This window comes from Condylura cristata, unplaced genomic scaffold, assembly GCF_000260355.1.
Source record: "Condylura cristata isolate star-nosed mole 26May11 unplaced genomic scaffold, ConCri1.0 scaffold00017, whole genome shotgun sequence".
In the NCBI taxonomy this organism is placed as follows: Eukaryota; Metazoa; Chordata; class Mammalia; order Eulipotyphla; family Talpidae; genus Condylura; species Condylura cristata.
The window spans coordinates 37,417,540-37,434,345 of NW_004567118.1; the positions used below are offsets into that span (position 1 = coordinate 37,417,540).

The 16,806-nt window shown below is 52.3% G+C and overlaps 1 protein-coding gene across 1 annotated transcript in view; it reads left to right on the top strand.

The window, feature by feature from the left end:
• The window catches only part of RAB11FIP4 (RAB11 family interacting protein 4 (class II)), a 103,761-nt gene that overhangs the window by 25,662 nt on the left and 61,293 nt on the right, over nucleotides 1–16,806 (top strand). The window contains exons 2-3 of the mRNA XM_004685159.2: nucleotides 1,812–1,899; nucleotides 3,333–3,421. Coding sequence (XP_004685216.2) covers nucleotides 1,893–1,899; nucleotides 3,333–3,421 — 96 coding nt within the window. The 5' untranslated portion in view covers nucleotides 1,812–1,892. The remainder of the gene's footprint in view (nucleotides 1–1,811; nucleotides 1,900–3,332; nucleotides 3,422–16,806) is intronic.

Consider the following 16,806-nt stretch of genomic DNA (forward strand, 5'->3'; position numbering starts at 1 on the left):
GAAGCTCCATGTTTAGCAGTTTGAGGAACCTCCAAACAGTTTTCCATAGTGGTTGTACTAGTTTGCATTCCCACCAGCAATGCAGGAGAGTTCCTTTTTAGGAGAGACTTTTAATAGTGGCACAAAGGAAAGCCTGGGGGGCGAATAAGTGATGTCGGGTGATGCGGGGCCCGGTCAGAATAGCATATATGCAAAGGCCTGGATGCAGGGCAGAGTTTGATTTACTTGAGCTGCTGGATGAAACCAACGAGACTATCATGTAATGAGTGTCAGAAGAGTGGGAGGAGATGGGCTGAAGGCGCTAGTCATATGGAGATGTGTTACAGAGTCTGGATCTTACCCTAAGTGCAGTGGAAGGTTTTAAGCAGGGGCGTAGGTAACATGATCCCGTTGGAATGGAAAGTGAATGGGGTAGGGTGATTGAAAGTGAAAGCAGGTCAGTTAAGAGTTGTGCATGGTCAGGGGGTTGAGGATGATGGCTGTGACCACCATCATCATCCCTCCTGGCTGTGACCAGGAGGGACCCCAAGGCTGATGTTGAAAAGTTTGTAGCTTCGGGACACTGTATCCGTGCAAGATTTGGGTGTGGGTGAGAGGGTCCGTCCCAGAAGTGCTTCGAGCCGTGCAGTGAGGGGAAAGGGAGGAAGTGTTTGGTCAGGGGGTGGACATGCAAGCGACTCACATTGGAGGAGGGTCATGACGGGGCCTCAGCATGTCTGGGGCTGGGGGCTGAGGTGGGACTTGGGAGAATGATCACTGCCAATGAGGATCTAAGGGCCTGGGAGGCCAGCAGGTGGACTGGTCATCCACACAGCTGTGGACCTTCCTCAAAATGAGTTCTAATGGCAAAAAGTTGGAAATAACCAAAACTGCCAGCTCCTAGGGGTGGTTAAGTAAATGATGTTATATGGACTGGGCAGGATATTTATTTTTGTAACCACTGAAAATGTGGGTGCTCCCCGTTGGGCAGGGTGGAGTTTCTGATAAAGTGTTCAGCAGGGAGAACCCTCCCGGCATCAGGGAAGCTTCTCCTTTTGGTACAAATAGAACAAAATGCTATACCAGCCACCAGGGGGCAGCTGAGTTCCCAGTGCAGCCAGCCCCTGGGTCAAGAACCAGGCAGCCCCCCCCCCTCCACACCTCTGCTTAATAAGTTCTGTATGTGTAGCCACTCCCTCCACCACGACTGGTTTTGCCTTATGTCTAACTTGATTTGTAATTTTATATTTTTGAATAACAGCTACCAGTGTGACATAATTATTTCCTCCTTGTAGACAAATGGTAATTTGACCAAGTATTCCACAAATCTGTGGTTAAAATTATGTTTTAAAAAAAAAGAGAAGTGGGAAATGGTGGGGTTTGGGTTCATTCTCTTTTCTAGATTTTCTGCAGTGACCTTGTATTATTTTTATATGAAAGAAACCACTACGTTAAAAAAAAAAAAAAAAAAAAACAGTGTGTTCTTCCTCCTACCTTGGGCGGGTCTCTGTGGGAAGACACGGAGGAAGCTGGGCCTGCGTAGACTGTGTTCTGAGATCCGGACCTGCTGGCCCTGCTTTCCCCACTTGGCTCTCTGTCAAGAGAGAATATAGTAGCCCCAGCTCTCTGTCAGCCTCAGGAGAAGCCGGGCGCTGCCTGGGGCTTGGCCTAACCTGGGATGGTGGGAGGAGGGGCAGGATGGTGGGAGGAGGGGCAGGAAGGGGCCAGGTGAAGAGCCCCTCCTCCGGGCTCCCCAGATAGTCTCACCCAGCTACACGAGCCCCTGGGACACCTCTGGGTGCCTTACTCTTGTCCCTCCTTCCTTCCCACAGGTGGAAAAACTTGTGAAATACTTGGACCCCAACGACCTGGGGAGAATCAACTTCAAGGACTTTTGCAGAGGGGTCTTCGCCATGAAAGGTGAGTCTTCTGGGGCAGGTGACTAGGGCCTTTCTGGGACCCTGTCCAGCGGGGATGCTGGACAGCTTTGGGTCCAGCTTAGATTCTCCCCACCAGGGTCCCAAGAGCCCAGGGTGGGTTCCAGAAGTGGGCAGGGAGAACCCTCACAGGGTTCCCCACAAGATCTTAGGCTCCCAGCAAGGAGGGGCTCTGTGTGCCTGGAAGATTTGCCAGAGTCCCACAGCCAGAGTCAGGCTCGCCAGGCCCCTGGGACGGTCATTGCTGCCTCCCAGCTGTCTGTGCCCCTGGAGAAGGGCTCTCCTTTCCTCTCTCCCTGCTGCTACCCCTGAAGGAGGTCATCTCTCCCGAGGCTTCCCAGGACATGGGACTTGTAGTTTGAGAACCAGGACAGCTGTGGGAAAACCTGGGCAAATGTCACCACCCTCCCTCCCTTCTAAGTTTCCTTTACTTCTTTTCTGCCCTCTTCCTCCTCCTCCTAACTCCTGCTGATTCCTTCCTTTCTTCCTTGTCTCCCCCCAACCTCTTGAAGGGGGAAGTATGTTCTCCCCACTCCCAACTTAAAGGCCAGTTGTGAGAGACCCCAGGAATGAGAATCTGGCTGACACTAAACTGGAGAAAGTGGCTCAGGCCCAGCCTGGTGGGCTGGCTCAGCCCCCGCCTCCAGCTGCAGCCAGAACAAGGTTTCCTCAAGGAATTGCGAGGTCTTCCTGTTACCTATGAAGGAAGCCATGTTTCCCTGTTGTATGGATCGGAGCAGGATGACTCTGGGGCACCTCAGAGTTCTGGGAGGGGGTAGGGAGGGAGCAACAGAGGTGAGAAGTGAAGAGAAGCAAGCTAAGAGCTTGGGTTCTGAGTGGATCTGATCCTGTGCAGCCGCCTCTCTGTCCTGTGCTGTGCTAGACACTTTGCAGCTTTGACCTCTCTGTCCCGTATGATTTGGGAGCCTTTGCTTAGGGACTTAGAGGGACTCCACCCGTGTAACTGAGTCAGCAATAGTCAGAGCCGTCTGGATGGTGGCCCTATTCTAGATGTCCTGGTTGCAGGCCTACAGAGAGTCTCTGCCTTGGGGGAATGTGTACATTTGCAGTCCTTATGCTTAGCCAGGGAAGTAGTGTCTTATGTCCCTTCCTCCAGGAAGGCTGCCTTAATTACCTTCCCAACCAGTCCTCTACTTTTGGGAGTCTATCTTGTGTGTGTGTTCTGTGTGTTGGGGTTAGTCCCAGTGGAAGGCAAGTAGCTGTCTGAGGTCCTTCTGCAGAGCTCTGCGCGTGCTTCTGCACAGCCTGCCTGGGTGCCTCATCCTTGCCTTTGAATGAAGAGTTGTCTCTTAGAGGCTCACCACAGCCCTTCGCACCCACGGCCTGTTACTTGGAAGCTAAACTGCTGAGCCAGGCTGAGGCTCCGACCCTTACCCTCTGTCTGTCGGTCCACAGGGTGCGAGGAGCTGTTGAAGGACGTGCTGTCCGCAGAGAGCACAGGGACGCTGTCCTGCACGCCAGAGATCCCTGACTTCGTGGAGCAGGTAAGGAGGGTGGTCCCAGGGGCTTCCGCCCAGAAGGGCCACGGGAGCCTTCCACAGCCCTGCCTTCCCGTCCTGTGTTTCGCTTCTGTTTTTGTACCTGGGATTTCCCAGTGCCACCCTCTGAGGAGCTTTGGCTTTGCTTCAATGTAAAGAAATAGTTTTGGGAACCAGAGCCCCTTGGGAAGCCACAGCAAAGAGTGGGGTTCCTCACAGCTTTACTCCCCCTCTGTGGTGCTGAGGAGAAATTGAGTTCTGAGAGGGACAGGGCCAGCCTTGAGGTCAGTGCAGGCAGCACCCCATGGTTTCTCCTGAGCGGCATGTGCCACTGTGTCTTTTTTCCAAGTGCACCACCTCCACCCCCACCCCCCGGTTCTCTGATACCAGCTAGGGGTCCAGCAACCCAACTGAAGTCTGACACTAACGACTCAGCATTAGTGGAGTCCCCAGCCAAGGACTCAGTCCCAAATGCTTTCCCCCCACTTCAGGGTAGCCACAAATGGGGTGCCCAGGATAACCACACTTCTACTGAACTGACTACAAGCCCCCCTCACTTTCAGCAATTTACTAGAATAGCTCAAGTATTGGGAAAATACTTTTTGTAATGATTATTGGCTTATTATAAAGGACACAACTCAGGAACAGCCGAGGGAGTGCTGGGGGCAAGAGAGAAGGCCCCCACGCCCTCCCAGTGTGCCCACCTCACAGCCCCCATGTGCTCACTAACTCAGATGTGCTTGTTGTCTGTCCTCCAGTGTCTTAATCCCTCTCTGGCCCCTGCGCCGGGAGATGGAGAGGCTGGAGCTGAAAGAGCTCGCCTTCCAGTCCTGTCTTTGGTCTTTATGGCACCAGCCCTGAGGCTGTGCAGGGGCCCACATTAGTCACCTCATTAGGTGTGTTTGAAAAAGGGCTCTGATCTGGAAGCTCCTAGGGCTTTAGGGGCTCCTTGCGGTTTATTGCAAAAGCTTGAGCTATTTTTCCAAACACCTGCAGTTTCACCTGCTTCTAGAAAGACAGAAGTACGGTTCCCACTACTGGCGCTGACAGTCTCTACAGCTGCTTCAGCTGAGGCAGTCTGGGCTGGAAGCACCATCTGGGTTCCTCTTCCAGGTCAGCTCTAAAACCTCTCCTCTGTTTGGTGCCTCATCAGACCCATGGCATGAGTATTTTCTATTGCTGAAGTAGGCCTAGGACCCCAAGGGTGACTTTGGCTGATGGGATCCGCCTGGGTGATTGGGCAGGGTGGGAGTGGGGGATGGGGACTGTACAGGTGATGGTGATGGGGGCTGCCCAGTGAAGCAGTTTTTGAGAAGCCGAGGCTAAAGGTGGCAGAGACCACTGCAGGTACCGCTGGAGCCTGGGGCATCCATGATAGGGGTCAGATGTCTGGATCTCAGGGTGCTGAGCCCTAGGTCTTCAGGAATAGATGAAGATTGCTGGGCTCAAGGCCTTCTTGATGGGTCTAGCCAACATGTGGTGAATATGCCTTTGGGGCCACCTAATGGGGTCAGGACTGTGTCCAGTGTCCCCAACTGTGGGGTGAACATTAGAGTCCCGTAAGTTTGTTGGGGTGGGCCTTTATGGTTGCGGATCAGGAAGCGGGACAAAGAGTGAGCTGTGAGGTCATTCAGACGTGGGGCCTACTCCACTGACTACCCTGCAAACCAAGCCGGTCACTCAGCGCTCTGAGCCCCAGTGTACCACCAGCAGGCAGGACTGCCAGGCCAGTCTGGAGCCCTTGTGACGGCTCAGTGAGAAAACACCCTCATGGGTGAGACTCCCGTGCGTCCTCCGCTGTCGTGGGGATAGTGTGATAAAGCTGTGCAGCTCTCCTTTCTCCCTTGGGTCCTGGTGTTTCAGAACTGTGTCACAAGCCAGAGGACCAACCTTCCCCGCAGTGGTAGCCTGACATTCCCCTGATTTGGGGGCTGCTTTTGTGCCCCCCACCATCAGGCCAGCCACACTTCTGCTTTTGAAGGCTGTACTGGTTTCCAGAGCGCCGAACCTCAAGGCTGTAGCAAAGCAGAAAGATCGTGCCAGTCTGATCTCGGCAAACTCAGTACCCCCTTGATTTCCCTCTCTCGGTTTTGCTTGAGTGTAGATTCTGTGTCTTCTGATCTAAGCCCCTGCAGAGTGACTCCTTTCTGCTGTCCTAGAAATCAGACACTTACATGTGACTGGCTTGGCCAGAGCCCAGCAACTGGCTCTTGCTCACTGGACACCCAGGGAGCTAGTGTGTGAATGCCCAGGAGGGCATTCTGGGTGGCCAGGACTCTGTGCTCCTGGGCACTGGTCTGGGTCCTGCTGTGAACAGGTCCTGCTTAGAGGGACAGCTCAGTGGCCAGCCTGCTGGGTTGGTGGTGTGACATGAAGGAATCCTCCTGGCTCAGGCTCATGTAGCCTGTAGTTAGAGGGGTGAGACCACGGACCCCTTAGTTTGGGGGCGTGGCAGGGGGTAGCCTGAAACAGGCCCTCACAGGCTGGGCCCTCTGTGCCCTGCTGTGTCCCCACTGTCCCCTAGGAGTCAGCTTGAGACCATCCAAGTCCTCAGGAGCCTGAATCTCTGCTTTGACTTCTCTAGTGCCAAAAGGGAATGAAAATCTGAGGAGCAGGGTGGGCAGCATACAGGGGTATCGGGGGGACAGCAGGAGCACCCCTTTTCCTTCCTGCCCTCACAGTGGGAAGGGCCTCTGATTCAGACCTGACACAGTGAAATGCTTTCGTGTGGGTGGTGACGAGCACTGGGCTGTCGTGTGGGGCTCTGGGCCTGCTAACCACACATGCAAGATCGTGGGAGTTCACCAAGGAGGGCTCTGGAGCTGTGTGGTGGGAAGAAAGAGTCCACTGCTGAGGGAGTCAAGCCAAAGGAAATGAAACACTGGACATAGTCCGAGAGAGAGACAAGCAGGACACGGCTCGGGTGCTGAGATTGGACAAGAACTGACAAGTTCTTTCTGTTCTCTTGTATAGCATCTAGATTCTTGTCCTGGAAAAACATTAGGCGTCCCTGATGGTGGCTCTCAGCCTCCCTGTGTCCTCAGAGCCTGTGACGCCTGGTGTAAAAGCAAGTAAACAAAACCCTGCCTCGAGGAGGGCTCAGTTAACCAACTGCTGAGTGAGTCTCAATGCAGGGACTCTGTGTTGGGGCCCGTGGGCAGCCTGAGTGTCCATGAGCTGAGATCTCAGGAATGACCCCTTTTGCAGACTGCCCACTGCCCTCCAGTCCACGCAGTGCTGGTCTTCCTGGGCAGGGGGCGTGGGCAGGCACAGAGAGCCCCGACGTCAGGCCCCCAAAGCAAGGGGACATGAGGTGAAATCTGACCCCGTAAGCATGACAGACCCCGTGTCCTTGGGCCTTCTCCAGGTGGGGTGACTAATAGGGGCCCACATAAAATGAAGACAGAGTCACGCTAACCCCTGCTCCTCCCATGTAAACACCACCTCAGTGAAATATGTCATCATCCTCCCCTCCCAAGCCCAAAACTCACCCCTGACTCCCACAAACAAAACCAGCATTGAGGCCTCCAGTCCCCACTCTCCTCCCATCCCTTTCCCAAGCTGCTCTGGCTCTCATGGGGCCCCCACCCTTTCCTCTCCAGACCCGAAGCCCGTTGCCTCAAGGTTTCCTATGGAGAAGTTTGTGTCACCTCCTCCCCTGACCCTCATAATGAGTGGGGTAAAAATTCAGCATCGGGTCCTCCAGCTCCAGCCCACACCTCTCACATGCCATGTTTCACACTCATTGACGGAGAAGACAGGCTTCTTTTTTGCACAAGTTATGTCTTTCCCCGGGAGGTCCTCCCACCCACCATCAAACTTTTACTCGTCATTTAAGATTCATGTAAAACCCCCTCCTCCAGGAAGCGTATGCTGGTTCCCTCTTCCTTTCTCCTGGCCCTCTTCTGTGTCCTGGAAAGCATTAGGATTTTCTCAAGTAGGTTCTCTACATGTCTGCACTGTTTTAGAGCGTCATTTGCTGGTGTGTTAGCATCCTTTGGCCTTACTTCCTAACTGCCTACGGTTTGCACAGAAGACAGCTTTGCGCTTTTAGTGTTGGTCTTGGTGTGACGACCCTACTAGTCTCCTTTATTAGTTTTAGTGGCTCATTTGCATACAGCAAGGCCTCAGATGATGTCCCTTAGTGCAATGTTATTTCATTATAAGCTCGATGAGAAAAATCAGTGAGCGCTGACCAGGACTGCTGTGTGTGGTACTGTATGCCCTCCCCACATCTGCATGGGTTCCTCTTGGACAGCGTTTCCACCCACACCCCAACATGTGCATATCAGAGTCACTGGTGTGTCCCCATCATCGCAGTCCGAGCCAGTAAGATCAAGTATGTGCCCTGGGATGGAAGAGCCCCCTGTCCAGGGTGGGTTCCCGCTTCCTGAGACTCTGGAAGAGGCGCTAGCCCTGGGAAACCTGAACTGACTGGGAAAAAGAGTGAATGAATTAATGAATTCAAGTGTTTTGGTTTTTTTTTTTTTTAAGATTTATTTATTTGTGCATACAGAACTGCGGTACAGGCCAGAGGTGCAGGGGCGGCGAGAGGCTTCACCAGAGACAGAGTGGGGAGCAGAATAGGCTGACTGACAAAGTACACTGCTGAGGGGAGCAGCGGGGAAACAGGAGAGGTCTGCCAGGCCATGTGGGTCACCTCCGGGGCAGGCGGGAATCGAACTCATGAGAAAGTAGCTTTAGCTTCTCAGTGCAGTGCTTTAACCCACTGCGCCACCAGGGAGGGCCTCAAGTGGTTTTTTAACTAGAAGAATTTTGGGTCCTTGTTTGAAATTTGGTTGTGTTTTTATGACCAGGAATACATTGTCGGAACTTTACTCTTAGTTATATCAATTAACCTATAGTAAAGTTAGTTTCATCATACATCATTGTATGAAAAGTTGCAGTTTCCAGGAATCTATTGACTGCATTGAGAACCATCCCTCCTTCCTTCGGTAGCATTGCATTATAACATATACGTTTCAGAGGAGCGGTCATTGAAAACCAACATACTACAGTAATTGTGCTATATGACCTACAATCCTAAAACATTTACCGTCTGCTCTTTGCAGAGAAAAGCTTGCTGAACTTTGGGATAAATTCTGACAGGTGGAAATTATTCTATCAAAAGGATGCGATCTTAAAACTTCTAATACATCTGCCAAGTTCCTTTCCAAAAGACTTGTCTCTGCCCTCTGCCATGAGGACTGCGTGAGATCCCTGGTACCTTTCAGTGCTCTCTGATTTGAGAGCACCGCTCTCTTGAATTATAATATAGTTCAGCTTCTCAATTACATTTCTGGGTGGCTAGGAGGCTTTCTTCATTAATTGCCTCTCTACATTTTCCATCCACCCAAGTTTCTACGGGTAACTTCACTTTCACTGACTTACGAGAACGAGAAACATTAACTCTAGGACATATATGACAAAAAAATATTTTTAGCTTATCATTCATTTTTAACTTTGTTTAATATTTCATTTGACAACGTTGGTCTGTGGAATGAATTTAATGTCTGCAGTCCCCCTTTCGCCTCCTCAGTGCCTCTTGCCCACCGTCTGCCCCCCTGTCCATGCAGAGCCAGGGCTTCCCACAAACTTGTGGGGTTCGCAGGACTCCAGCCAGACTCCCCACTGGCTGGTCTGCTCAGGTTCAGAGGAGATTTAAAATCTGTTCTGTGTGTCTGTCTAGAACTGGCCTGGGGCGCTGATGGCCTGGAGACCCAGGTTTACTCGGGTGTTTCCAAAACCACTGTGTCAACGGCGCTTTTTAATTTCTAAAAATACTTTTCCTGACAAACAGCACGCTGATTCAGCTGTGCTGGTGGAGGTATGGGTGGGGGCGCTGTGCTGGCGCTGGCCTGGAGAGAAAGGAGGGTGTTTCAGAAGCCTTACTCTCAGGGAGAGGCCTTACTGGACCCTTTCTGCTTAGACTGGACCCCAGTATTGCTGTGGTCGCCCACCTCCAGAAAGAAAGATAATTTATGCACTCCAAGCCTTAGGATGTCTTAAAAATAAAATGATTCCGATGCTGTCTTTGGAAGGTAACTGAGCTCTTAGTCAGCCTACGGTGACGGGGACTGAAGCACAGCAGCTGTTGAAGGCCCTTTTGTTTGTTTCCCCACCCTGGTCTATCCTGGACGGTCTGTCCCCCACCTCCTGCCCTAGGAAGGCTGGGCTGAGATGGCCATGAGTGCCCCCTTCCCAGGACAGTTTTTTTTTTTAAAGATTTAGTTATTTGCTTATGTATAAAGAACAGGACAGTTTTTTTTTTTTTTAAAGATTTAGTTATTTGCTTATGTATAAAAACGGGGGTACAGACCAGAGGTGCAGGAGGGTGAGAGGATTCGCCAGAGATAGAGTGGGGAGCAGAACAGGCAGATCAGTGAAGCAGCTAGTGAGATAGAGAGGTCTGCCGCACTGTGTGGGTCACATCCCTGGCCGGGGATCGAACTCGTGCTGTAGTGGCTGCGGATAGATTCATAGTTCTGTGCTTTAACCTGTTGCGCCACCAGAGAGGGCCCATTTCAAAGACAGTATTTCACCCCACTTTCTCCTACCCCCATCTTAATGCTCAAGCCTAGAATTTAGGCTCGTTGAACTAGAACTGAGGTTAAATTTCAGAGGGTGGCCACTTAACAGCTTGTCTTTTTAAGGCTTGGCAGAAGGGAAAGGGTTTGGTCTTATCACCCTGTTGGCTATTAACCAATGTAATCTAACTCTGGGATCTCATTTCAGCATTCTTTCATTGACTGGACACACTTGCTCCCCACCCCCCTTTCTCCTTCGAAGCAGCCATCCCATCTTGCTAGCTCCCCCTTTAAGTTAATTAAAATTTTGACACAGATAACATGAGTCACAGCAGGAGAGAAGTCACTTCTCAGAAGTGGCACAGTCTACACAGAGGTTCCCAGGCCTGAGCTGAGTGCTCTCAATAGGCACAAGCCCCTGGTCCTGCCTCCAGAGACCCTAATTTAATTAGTCTGGCGAGGGTCCACTCATCGGTTTAGAAACGCTCTGCAGGTCATTCTAACGCACCCTCAAGCCTGGAGACCAGGTGCCTTAGTAGTCCGGCAGCTCTGGAACTTCTCTGCAGGTCAGAATTCTCAGACAGCCATTAGACCTCCATGCCTCGACCGTCTGTGGGACCAATGCCCCCAGCACTCTAGCGATGGGACCCAGGCCTCAGTGTTTTTATAAAGCCTCAGACAATTTCATGAAGCCGTGACCCACACAGTGGCCTGGATTCTGGCCAATTCTCATCGACTCTATTCCCTCAGGATGGAATGCAGTGCTGGATGGCAGGAAATGTCCTACGCCTTAAAAACAGCCAATGCCTGGAAGGTGTGTGTGTGCTTGGCAACTGTTGGTGCCCTTTTACATGGCCCACAAGACATCTCCTGGAGAGGGTGGTTTAAAATCACAAGGCCCTGGCCAGAGGGGTTTGCCCCCGCTCACCCGCCAAGAACTTGCTGCCTCGAAACTCAGCAAGGAGTGAGCATTCTTGGCATGCAGCGAACCATGACTTCGACTTTCCAGAGAGTCCCATGCGTCTGAGTCTAAACAGGATTCTCGCTAGAGTTCTTCATCTGCTCCCCCCTTTAGAAACGTCTTCAGGCTTCTGTGGTAGAAGGTGCAAGAATTGAGAGGTCACTTTTGTTTAACAAAAGCCTAGCAAATGAAATTTTGCTCCATTTTTTATTCTGGAAATTTTCAACTTTCAGAAGAGTTATGAGAGCAATTCAGTGAATACCCGTATACCCCTCCCCTGAGGTGTCACCCAGGACTCTCCAGTTGACAGCATTGTGATTACTTGTGGGAAATTTATCATCTACTGATCATCTGGCATCAACGCCATCCTCAAGTTATGGTATTTTTGTAGCTTTTCTTTCTGATCTTGGATGCCATCCAGGATTGTTGCGTCTAGTTAGCTTCCTTTTAGCCTAAAACCGTCTCTCAGCCTTTCTGTCTTGTATCCTTAATGACACTGGCATTTTAAAATTCAAGCTGGTTGCTCCAGAGAATGTCCTCAATTTGAATTTGTTCATACTGATTGTTTAGCCTTTGGGGTATTTAACTTCAGTCCAGATGAAAATGGGGGAGGGAGGGAGGCACCCCCAACGCCCTCAGGAGGGGAATTCTTTTGTGTTTCTCTTTCCCAATGTACTTCGAGTGCCTGTCATTGGCGCCCACTTGTGGGACTCAGCCCCCAGCAGCAAAGCAGGCGGCTTGTAGAGTGTGGAGAAGCTGAGGGGTGGGAGGTGAGGTGGGCGGTAGGGTGTTGACATGAGAAGTGGAAGTGGCCCCTTGGAGGAGGCAGTAGGCCTCAGTGTCTGCTGGAGCCACCATGGGCCTCTGTGTGTCTGTGGGGTAGATGGGGCACCCTAGCTCCAGGACAGCTTGAGGAGGTCTCAGGAGAGTCCTCCTTGGAGGCCACATCCCCATCCTCCCTGGTCTGGTTTTCTCAGAGGTGAGATGAGCTTATTAAGAGCTTTCTATCCTGGAGACAAAACTGTGCAAAGGGCCTAGCAATAAGACCCTCGCTGGGTCACCCTCATGGGTCATGTGCAGCCTACGTGAGGTAATGTGGGAAGAGGTCTAAGCTCCCTAGATGTGGGGATGGGACCCAAGCCCTGTGCCAGGGGACTCAATGCGTCACTCCCACTGCAAGAACTGGGGAAGACTCTGGAGCGTCGAAGCAGACACTGAATATAGTTCACAGACGTTTTAAAGATAAGAAGGAAGGTGTCTGAAGCAGTTGTACTTTAGAGGCTGCTCTCTCTGGCCTTGCTTCCGCAATAGATGCATGTCCATCTTCCTCTGCTGTGGGGCCGCTTAGGTGAGGTGGTACGGCTGTGGCTGTTTGACTGCAGTCTCAGGCAAGCAATGACTTATTGCTTTAATAAAATTTAGCAATAACTAAAATTAAATTTAATATTAATTATTGAATAATGAAACTGGCCTTGGCTGTGCAGTGGGGAGAGACACAGGGGCATTTGACTCTGAGTGATGGGGGTCAGGTAGTGACACAGTGTGTCCGCTTTGTGGCTGGCCCCCAGAGGCGTGATTTGGGCCCCCTTTATCTGGGGCTCGCCTGAAGCTGCAGGCAGTCATTTTGGCCAGACCTCACCAGGGGCCCACCGGCCCCACAGCCCTCACCCAGGCTGCACAGAGAGATCGCAGGTTGGGGCAGGCAGGCTGGATGCTGCTGGTGCCCGGCCCCCATCTCTGAGTGTCACCAGGCTGGTCACTCACCCTTCACCCTGACCTGCCTTTGTCCAAGTTGGGATAGTAATGCCAAACTTGCAGGGACACATGAGAATGAAGCAGGGCGATGTCTCTGAAGGCCCTAGAGAGAACAGCCCCACCTCCAGTGAGCGCGGCTTTGATGGCTTCTTCTCAGTGCTGCTCAGACCCCTGCGGGAAATCCTGGAAGACCGGGGGAACTCAGCAATTCCCTCATCTTCCTGTCCCCAACTGCACCCACATCCAGCTCCCCTCCTAGGGGAGAGCCTGCTGACGAAGTCTGCCGTCCCCCTGAGCCCTGGGCAGCCCTCGTGTGGCCAGGCGGACTCTTCCAGGATCCGTGGGGACAGAACCGCCCTCAACCCCAAGTCTCCCTTTCTCTGTGCTTTCGTGCAGATCTCCAAAGATCCCCTTCTCACCCCTTGCCCTGTGCCTTCTCCCCAGTTTATTGTGCGCGCTGTGTTCCGCTGAAATTCTTCTTGGCTCCTTAGGAACTCCCCTGCAAACAAGACCACGTGTCAATTCTCTGGGTTTGGCTGGACCTCGCAGCAGGATGGCACAGAGAGCCGCCCTACCTTCTGGGGGCTCGGCCTTCCCTAGGCTCCCGCTCTGTCGTGTGCTGCCAGCTCCAGCTCTTGGTCCTCAGCCCTCTGCTCCTCTTCCCACACCCACTCCCCTGGGCTCTAGATGCTTCTCTGCCCTGCGGGCTCCCAAGATAGTATCTCTTTGCCTTTGATAACAGGTTCCTGTGTGGAATCATCCAGCCCTCCCTCTGCATTTCAAACATGTCTAGTACTAAGCCCGTGACCCTGCTCCACCCTCAGCCCCCGCCAAGATTCCCCATCTCAAGAAATGACACCAGCGTCTCCTGGCCTCTGGAGCCACAGCTGAGTCACGGTTAATCTGTCCTTCCTTCCACATCAGCAGACCTGTTGGCATTCGTGCCAGGGTTATGTCCTGAGCTGCCGGCTTCTCTCCACCTGCACGGATACACAGCAGGAATTCATTTCTTTCAAGGCCATTTCATTAGAATCTTGACGAGGAAACACAATTCCGAAACTGAACGAAATTATGCTGAACGAAATTATGTTACTCCGGGATCTGCCTCTTGTCATCCGGACCTACCTGATGACTTGACGTGAGGCCCCTCCCCCACCTGCTCGCCTGCATCCTCGCTAGTCTTCCTGGGGTCCATTCTCCGTGCTCTCTTAAATGCTGAAAGCAGGTCTACTCAGCATAAGATGCTCCTGTCGCTGTCATCACAGTGTAACTCCTGCCCCCAACCTCTCTAGGGGCCTGCCACACCTTACCTTTGCCCATCTCTGACCTCATCCCCTGACTTCATCCCTGCGATGCGTGCTGTTCCAGCCACCTTGGCCTTCTCTTCTGCTCCTCAGCACCCTGTGCTAGTTTTTTACCTTTGCCTTGCCATTCTTCTCTCTGAACCCTCATCCCCCCAACCTTTGCACGCCTGCCCTCCAGTGATCGGAATTTCACCACAAACACCACCACCTCAGAGAAGCCTTTCCCGGATCCTTCCATCCTGTTTGCTTCCATCTCGATTGTCTACATGTTTCTTATCTGTGTCTCCCGCTAGACTGAGCTCCACCAGCCAAGAATTTTGCCTGGTTTTCACCGTGTGCCCTCCATGCCTAGCTCTGGGCCTGCATAGAGAAGCTGTTGGCACATATTTGCTGCAGAAGTGGGTGGGCGAACCTCAGTGTGCAAGGTCGACCCTGTGTCTGGGAGGGGTAGGTGGGTCTCCTCCCATCTGGGCCACCCCCACCCCCACCTCTGCTCAAAGGCTGTAAAAATCATCCACCATCTATGTGCTTGGTGGAGAGGGTTAGAAAAGAGCTGAGAGGGAGGGACAGGTTGTTTTGAGTACACTTGGACTCTGGAACCTCAATTTGCATTAAATCCCATTGGGAGCTTAACAAAATGGCAGACTCCACTCAGCAGGAGTGTATGGGGGCCGGGAGGGCGTTTCTAACAGCTCCCAGGGTGTGGGGACAGCATTGTTCGGGCCTCGGTGCTCTCAGTCACTTGTGGGTGCTCCAGCCTCCCCCAAATGCCAGGGAAGATGTGGAAAGAGACTGAAAGTCCCTCCATGGCCTCCTCTCTCCCTCCCCCCTTTATCTACCAGTGCGTGTTGTTTCCAGCTGTCTCTGTCACCTCCGCCGGTGGTGGAGCCTGTAAGGTTTCTGTCTCCACATTTCTGCTACTGTGACAGACAAGACAGATTCTCTGCCAGAAATTGTGCTTAGCGCCTGCTTCTAGCACTGCTGTTTTCTCTGTGCTCTTTTCCTGACTACTTGGGGATGCTGTGTCTGCAGAAGTCAGGACAGGACAGCTGCTCTGGCCCAGAGGTGTTGCTACCTCTGCTCAGGTCTGAGTTTTGGTTTCATACACCTGACCAGCCCTGGAGGCAAAGGGTTAATTTAAACTTGGGGAGAACCGGGCTTTGGGATCCTAGGGTCCTGGGTTTGAATCCTGGCTCTGTCAGTTACTAGTTGTGTTATTGGGCAAGATGAGGGGGCACTCCAGAACCCCCAAATTAAATAGGCCATGTTAAATAGGTTCTGCCATCTGCTGTATCAAGACAAAACATACTCCAGTGCATAAGACCTTAAATGGAAAGGAACTCTGATACAGTTAATATGCAATAAAAAGGAGATGAGAGAAAGACAAAGAATATATTTTCCAAATCAAGCACCCTTAGTTACCCATCCCCTTGTAGGTGAATGCCCAGCCAAACAGGGTTGGCCCAAAGCAGGGCCGCTGAGGCCCTAAGGCCTGCCACAGTCTAAGGCACCTTCTGGTGGGGGCCACGGGAAAGGGCAGAAGGGCCCATGTCTGGGACAAAATCAGAATGAAGACGGAGGCTGCCATTGTTAACCCCCACAGGCTCTCACCCATGTCTGACTCAAGTGTCTCCTTCCCTGTGCCCCGAGCCCGGGTGCAAGTCCAAGGCTGAGGAGCAAGTGTGACTTCATCACACGTCTCTCTGCTCCCTGTGCCTCCTCCAGGGCTCCTCCTGACTCCAGCCTCCTTTCTTCCCACCTCCAGTTTCCTCTCATGCTTCTCCTCCTCCCTGCTCCACTCACCTTCCCTTGGGTGGGGCAGGAACCTGGAGCCTGTCCTTTTCCTGGAACCACCCAGTTACAGTTGGCCACTCTGGGCAAGTTCCTTTACCTCTCTGAGCTCACCTTCTTTCCTTGCTTAAATGGGGGTTGTAATTGGTGTCTTCCTCCTAGGGTTCTAGTGAAAATGAAATATGGAATTTCATATTCACAAATGCCCTCAGATGCCTAGAAAACGCTGGCATCTCTGATTCCCAGAGTGTAGACTGTGAGCCAAAGCACGGAGACCCTGCTGAGAAGCCAGGCCTGTGTGCTGGTCCTTCTGCACCTGCACGGACTCCACCCCACCCTGCCACAGACCTGCCTCCAGCACACACCAGGGCATTCAGTCCCTGGGGTATTCCCAGAATTGGGCTCATCCTATCAGACCCTCCTCAGGGCTGGGCTGGGCCAGGGAACATGAAGCTGCACCTGCTGAGCCAGAGGGCGGAAACCACAAACATTTCATTAGGGTGATAAACACCTGCTCCCCTCCTGAGCATTCCCAGATTCTATCTCTTGACCAGGATAATGAAAATGGCTGAGGCTGTCTTGATTCTTGGGACAGGAGCTTCCTGTGGGTTCTGAACAAAGTGGGGTCCCCAGAGTCGCTGCTAGGTCTCCCAGGCTTCTCTGAGTATCTGTGGGAACAGTCAGAAGCCCAGCCCAAGTCCCCTCCCTGGCACAGGGCTTGACTTCCATGTCCACGCATCCGCATCTAGCTGGAGGGAGAGCTGCTCTGAGCCCAGGGGCTGGGAATAGGCATCTCCCTGCTGTGCTACTGCACCTTTGCTACTGCACCCATGTCAGCAGGGCCAGCTTCACCACTCACACTGTGCTAGTTCTTGCTTTTGTCAAGGATTTTTTTTTTTTTCAAATGACCAATCTGGTTTTTTATTTGTTTTTAATGCATACAGAACCAGGGTACAGGCCAGAGGTGCAGGGGCGGTGAGAGGCTTCCCCAGAGACAGAGTGGGGAGCAGAATAGGCAGATTGACACAGTACACTGCTGAGGGGAGCAGCAGG